We start from the raw sequence: 7,551 nt of genomic DNA on the forward strand, positions 1-7,551 counted from the left end.
GGGCCAGACCAAATGATTTTGCGGGCTTTATATGGCCTCCGGGCCTGAGGTTCCCCATCCCTGAATTAGATAAATGCTTTTTATAATCTAATATATTCCCACATATGATAAAGTACAGTATGGTGTGCATTGGTTAGAGATATCTTGTTGACATTCTCAATAATTCTTTGTATACACAGTTGAGTACTGTAATTGAAAATAATATGGTAACCACAGTGGCTTTAAAGTCACAAATCACTACACTGTATGGAATATTAGACACCAATCTCATATACCTGCATTTAGATGAAATACTAGTGCCTATTTGCATTTTCCAGGTAAAGTGAGTAAATATATCAGAAACTAATGGTTTGTTAGTAGCAGTGTGGATGATTTTAGTATTGATGCATACAGTAGATGACAAGCAGTATTTGCAACAGTGAGATAGTGTGCAAGTAAATCACAGTTTAATATCTTATAAAACATTCCATAATTTTGTTGGCTGTCGGAGTGTCAATGGACACGGGGACTATCTCCAAATGCTTGTAATTGGATTTATGAATAAGTGCTCAATAGCTCTAGACTGAAGCAGGTGAATCAGCCGATCACAGCTCAGCTGCCGACAGCAATGCAGGCAAGTCAAATCCTGCTAAGTGGAGTGAATGTATCGATCAGCAAGCGTTTTGACGTCAGTAACAGACTGCAAGGCGACAGATCCAATCCTGACCAGTTTTTCGCCTACTGGTAGGGATGGACATTGGAAGTCCACCATCAAATGATGGTTGGGCTTCAGATATCTAAACTTTCGATGTGATGGTAACTAACCATTGCATCAAAACAGTTGTATGGAAAAGAACATTCTTTCACAAAAAATCTCCAGTTTGCGCATACGCAATCACACCCCGTGGCCATTCCCGATGTTGAATTCAGTTGTATTTTTACATCGGATGACCATCGCTTTCACACCATTTGATGGCGGCTACCATTGGAAAGCCACCATCAAATGGTAAAAATACTACCATCAAAAGGAAAAATTCATGATTGTGAAACATCAGAAGCCAATGTCCATCCTTACCAACTGGGCCGTTTCATTTCATGTGATGAAAACAATGTAGTAAGGTATGTGTACAACACATGCATGTTTTGCATGAAAAATATGTTTAATAGTCTGAGGAAAGAAAATATATATCTGTGACTGAAAGAAAAGTCTTCATTCAATAAACTAATAGCAAAATAAAAGCAAAAACCTGTTTAAATTATTATACTGTTATTGTCAATGTACAAACATTAAAATCTAATTTAAATACTTTGATATGCTTTGAGGATACTGCCCTATAAGTTGCAAACACATAGGCGTAAATTGTGTTTATCTGCATATTATGCAAAATGCATATTTCGTCATTTACGCAAATGGCGTTAGATATGTAATTAGCGTAAGATAAACTCTAGAATACTGTATATTCTGGTATTGGCATATCTATGCAGTATATTACAGTGGGGATTGTTCATGGTCTAACTTAGAGCATGAAAAAACCTGATTGTCTAAATAAAAGAGCTTTTAGTACTACAAGTTCCAGCATACCCACTGGCTGTCAGGATACAGTGGCACTTGAGAAACCTTAAGGAGTCCTGCTGCGAATGACTGAAAAGTACAAAAAACATCCCAAAATTACCCAAACAGAAAGATAGAGAGAGGAAGGTGTTAAGGTGTCTGGAACGGAATCGGTATGTAATACCGCCGGCCGCATGGTTCGAATCCCGGCAGCGTCAGGGCGACAGAGGAAGAGATCCCAGCAGTGGGAGCCCGACAGCGCTGGAAATCCCGATCATCCCCAGGTAAATACTAACTAACCTAACCTACGCCCCTAACCCTAACCCTAACCCTCCCTTAGGGGTGCCAAACCCTAACCTCCCCCCCAAGTGCCTAACCCTAATCCCCCCTCTAAGTGCCTAAACCTAACCCCCCCTTCCCCGCTGCCTAAATCTAAGTCCCCCGGGGGGGTGCCTAACCCTAACCTCCCCCCCGGGGGTGCCTAACCCTAACCCTCCCTCCCCCTAGCCTAACCCTAACCTCCCCCCCGGGGGTGCCTAACCCTAACCCTCCCTCCCCCTAGCCTAACCCTAACCTCCCCCCCGGGGGTGCCTAACCCTAACCCTCCCTCCCCCTAGCCTAACCCTAACCTCCTGGGGGGGTGCCTAACCCTAAGTCCCCCCCAAAAGCCCTAAACCTAACACTCCCCCCCGCGGCTGTCCACTCGCAGCGCCCGACATCCTTTCGATCGGGATGCTGGGTGACGGTCTCCCAGCGTCTGTAAAATGAGCGGTGTCTACATCTAGACGCCGGTCATTTCACCCTCGCCGGGATATGACAGTCGGGAAGTCGGCTGTCGGTATAATGTCAGCCGGCTTCCCGATTGCATACCATCTGGAACATCTCAGGAAACTGTAAAACACAGTTTAGAGCTGACATTTCCTCTGTGTCTAGGCTCAAGGCAATAAGGAGTGGCAGATGCAGCCAGTGTCTCAGCAAACTTCACTCAAGACTAAAAGAAACAAAGCCAATGTCATACTGTCAAACTCACAACATGACAGGGCTGAGGTTTACCTGGAACAGGATCGATTATGGCAAGAACAGATATAGGCACAGACGTGGATTGAAGAAATAATAACTGGACTCATGGCACAGGCACAGCTGGACTGCTCAATTGCCTATACATACTGTACATACACTGGGGATAAAAGAAGAGATAGCTACAAGTGAGAATGATAATAAACAAGAAAATTGACAGGACCAAACAGCGCCCCCTGCCCTGCGGTGCCCTGTGCCATGGCACTGTTCGCCCTACCCTAGTTATGGCCCTGGAATCAGCTCTGGGTGAGATCTCCTGGGTTTGTGGGATTGTGTCCCAGAAAATTGCTTACCTGTGTGCAAGTTAGAAAGAAAACAAGCCATGATAATACAAATCATGTCATCTAACCCCATCTACCTCTGTGAGCACAGACTCAACTTCATTATACTATATTGTATCCTATACAATTGATGGCGTGACTAATGTCATGAAGTTACAACCACCTCTTCTTTTCATACATAACCTGTGCATCTCCCGGAGATGAGCTATAAAAAGTAGGCGAATATGAATAAGCATTAAGTAAGGCGGAGCCAATTTGGAAATTGGATTTAATTAGGGACAAATGCAAATCAAATGTATTAGAGGGGTGTTCCTGATACAAAGTAATAACCAGTGTTTGGTAAGAGGATGGGGCTTATAATGATGTATTCTATACCACTGCCCTGAGCGCAGGTAATTTCTTCAGTGATAGTCTCTGTCTACCAACAACAAGTGCAATACACTGCCAAAAGGCCACTGTAGAAGTGCCCATGTAATAATACAGTAGTACTGGTGACTACTGGTTATATGAGTATATTACCTTTTAAAATAAATACAGAATGTTTGTTGTGAGGCCTCTTTTCTAACATTACATTTAATTTATTTTTAACTACCTTATGCTAAGTGGTTGAAACATAACAAAGTTGCTAGCGTGTTATTTCTTATGTTCCAGACTTATTTGTGGCCATACTAATAATAGAAGCTACCTTCACCATATTCTTCATATTTGCTGACTTCGAAAACATCTATCTAGTTTTGGAAGTAAGTTATAGTTTGCTAATAAATTTTTTTTTTTCCTTTTAGGACTTCACATTACATAAGTGACATAGATATTAATATGGATGTTCTTTATTTCCAGCTTGTCTGCACTCCCACCAGTTGGAGAATACACATCATAGTATTACTGGTTATTTGTCTCGTGGTGCTATTTTTAGTGGAGGTCAGTATTATTCTAAAGTGGCAAAACTGGATGAACTATTATTCTTCTACTTATTGCTATTATATATACAAACAATGTTAACATATGGATAAACTCCTCTATATAATATCTGTTTATACAGTGAGTTCTGGTGTCATCATTTACAGATGAAAGTCACTTGGATTTCTGTGGTCTGTCTAAAACCATTTTCCTCTTAGTCTTGTATTTTTGATATGGGGGTAAATGTAATAGTCTGTGGACTGCAAGCATCGGCAAGTTCCGTGTGAGACTACCCAATGTTTTAAAGGAATAGTCATTTAAAAGTCAAAACCAGGTTAATTTTGCCTTTTAAATGACTACTCCTTTAAAACACTTGGCAGTCTCGCACGGAACTTGCAGATGCCTGATGTCCACAGGCTATTACACTTCCCCTATGTCACATAACTCCTTGGGTAACTGTAATATCCATATAATCCTTAGTACAGTAGTTTAAACATTATTATTGCTGGAACATGTAAGTAAATGTATTTTTCACTTTTTTAACAATTTCAGTAAAACAATCCAGCAACTTTTATGATGCAGAGTCAACCTTATTATTTACTTCATTTACAGTACATGGATTAAAGAGGAAAAAAGTTATTGTTCTTTCATACTTATTGATCCACTCACGACTGCCTTAGTGTTCGGAGTGCAGCAAAAGAAGTAACATACATGATTACAATAAATGAGGACTGTATGTGACTATATTTAGAATGAAGTCTATTGTACTCTATGGACGTGGTGCCAAAAAACATTTATATCTATTTTATTTTGTTCTTTACCTATCTAGAGTTCTAAAGTTTTAATATGACATGTTATAACTAAAGCTGGGTACACACTTATCTGCTGTAGCCAGGGGCGTATTTATAATACAGTAGGTGCAGGTTGTGCCAGCACCGCACACCTTGCACCCATAACACCTGGAAAATGGCCACCGCAGCCATCTTCCCTGTGTTTTGCCCATGCACAGTAGACTCCGGGCACAGACTAGTGCCCGGAGTCTACTGCTGCTGTTAGTTTGCTGACGGCAGCCGGGAAGAGAGGAGGGGGCCCCGGGAGGGGAGTGAACATACTGTAGGCCCCCACCTATGTTAATATGTCTGTAGCGCAAAATGAGCTGGTGATTTGGTAAACTACAGTATACACATTTACCAATCGCACTGGATATGTCTGGTCATACATCACAACTGGGCAGGAATTTAAATTTGCCTGCCCAGTTGAGATGTCAGTGTCGGTGGTCCCTACAGCCAGTGTACGAGCAATTGGCGGGTTGCCCATACACACATGCAGATGCACAATATATATGCATGGGGATGCGGTCAATAACCTGACCGCTGGGATTCCGGTAGTTAGAATGCAGATGTCGGAATCCCGACACTAGTCAGAATATCTTCACTGGCATCCTGTATATACTGGGGTTAGACGAGAGGATTAGGGTTATGGGTGAGAGTTAGGCACTACAGGGAGGGTTATTGTTAGGCACTAGGGAAGGAGGGTTAGGTTTTGGGTGTGGGGAAGAGGAGGTTAGGTTTAGGTACTAGGGGGGGAGGTTAGGTTAAGGCAACGGGGAGGGAGGATTAGGATTAGGGTAGGGAGAGGAGCAGGTTTAGAATACCTACTGACAAGTGTCGGTATTCTAACCCTGTTGGGATTTTGGCAGCCGATATCCCGAATGCCGGCATCCCGTATGTATGCCATCTGCATGAAATATATAAGCATCAGCTGGACTGCAGGGCTGACCTGATATGTTTGTGAACGACATTGTTCACAGACATATATAGTGTACACACCCTTGGACCCACTCCCGATATATCGTTCGTCAGCTAATCAAACAATATATCTATTAGTGTGTACCCAGCATAACACTAAAGGAGGAAAAGCTGACTCCTTCAAGCTGAATACTTCCAAATGGACCCTGATAATTAACATATTAAGTCGCCGCGAGCACTGGAGCAATTCATCTCCGGCACATAGACAGCTGAACCAAAGATCAGCTGTCTCCACAAAGTGGCTTCACTGTTCCTTTTGGAGCAGTAAAACTTTGCACTGCCGAAATTGTTAATTTTCACCTGCTTTTGTAGAAATTAAATGATGATGAATACACCCCTATGTATTTTTAATCTATTTGTAATGTTGAACCATATTTTTGAATCATTAATATCTTTAAAATATACCATAAATTTTTTAAATAGCAATGATACAGGTTCCTTTTTTTTCCCAGGAGTTTATTCTGGATAATAGAGCTCTCTGGTTGGCTTTGAAAAGGTGTTTAAAATTAAAACCAGGAAGTAAGTATAAAAAGTTTCAGCTAGTTTTGGAGGAGGACAAAGAATGGCCGCCTGTTGGAACCACAATATATAGGAGCAGTAACATGAACGATGAGGACTATAAAGCCAACACTAATCCTGCTTACATGCATGAAGAGGTTTCAAGGGAGGAAAAGTGTCATACAAATGATCAAGGCAAATAAGAGACAAAAAAGATGCATCAATTAACATATTTTTAAACAATTATACCGTCAATGAAGAAGAATAATAGTATTGTTTATTTATTTTATTATTTTTTTCAAAAAGCTTCAGATGGTTTTTTAATAGATAATAGTTTTATGCTTTGTGTCCTTTCTAGAATCTTGGAGTGAAATTTAAACAAACATGATGAAAATTAAATGAATTATGAATGTGTAAAGTAATGAAATGTAACCTTAGACATGGACATAACAGCAAGTTTGAGAGAAAACATATTCACTCCAATTAGCACTAAAATGGCCTTTGTAAAACATTTACCATCTACTGTAAATTTTGAAATTTGTTATGATATTAAGGATGCATATGCACAATACAGTAAGTAGAAAACAGAAAACAATGGATAAAAAGTGGATATTAATGTTATACATGTTTAACATCTATGGGTATATTTACTAAAGTGTGTGTTTTTAGCAGTGAAGTTGTTGCCCATAGCAACCAGATTCTACTTATCATTTATCTAGCACCTTCTAGAAGATAATAGCTAGAATCTGATGGGTTGCTATGAGCAACAACTGCACTCCTAAAAACCCCATATTATCAAAAGGCTTAGGATTTCCCATATAATGGAATTTTCCTTATTTTAAAGCCCTATGCCTACTATTTATTACATGATAAAAATTTACACTTTTCCAACAATGACTTAAGCCTCAGCACCTTGTTAACTTGTTTAGTAATGCTCCTTATAGTGAGTTTACTAAGAAACAGTTGATCGGTTGGTGATCACATCTCTATGTATGAGAATACTTGAAGAGTAGAAAGAGGGGCACCAAGAAAATATTGTGCCTCGGTACTTAAAGGACATTGCCTTAGGGGGAATATGTGTCCCAACTCACAAGAGTATTGCAGGTTGATGTGTTACAGGAGGTTTGTTGCAGTGGTCCAGAAGGGGTGGTGGTCTCTTGACGGCTGAGGTCTGCATCGTATCAACACCTGGCTCATAGGTACAGGTCACGACAGTTTGCTTCCATAGCAACTCAGTGTGCTCTGGGATGCTGCCAGTATCTTGTTCCCGCAGTGCATAACCTGTGAGTGTTCCACCCGCTCCCTTCACTAATGACTTCACCTGACGTCTCCCTATTTAGGGCAAATAGGCCTAGGGCACAGTGCTTGGTTATTGCTACAAGTTCCTGGTGTTCCTGTGCTTTGTCTCCATCGTCTTGTTTCCAAAAGTTTAATGTCCAGTTGCTGGGGACTGACCTCT

At 40.8% G+C, this 7,551-nt stretch overlaps 1 protein-coding gene across 1 annotated transcript in view; it reads left to right on the plus strand.

Moving 5' to 3' along the window:
* The window catches only part of LOC148508305 (putative cation-transporting ATPase 13A4), a 77,068-nt gene extending 70,773 nt beyond the window's left edge, over window positions 1-6,295 (plus strand). The window contains exons 28-30 of the mRNA XM_088444707.1: window positions 3,541-3,629; window positions 3,727-3,807; window positions 6,047-6,295. Coding sequence (XP_088300833.1) covers window positions 3,541-3,629; window positions 3,727-3,807; window positions 6,047-6,295 — 419 coding nt within the window. The remainder of the gene's footprint in view (window positions 1-3,540; window positions 3,630-3,726; window positions 3,808-6,046) is intronic.
* Window positions 6,296-7,551: the final 1,256 nt, after the last annotated feature.

Source organism: Taudactylus pleione, unplaced genomic scaffold (genome assembly GCF_031769625.1).
Source record: "Taudactylus pleione unplaced genomic scaffold, aTauple2 ptg000372l, whole genome shotgun sequence".
Classification (NCBI taxonomy): Eukaryota; Metazoa; Chordata; class Amphibia; order Anura; family Myobatrachidae; genus Taudactylus; species Taudactylus pleione.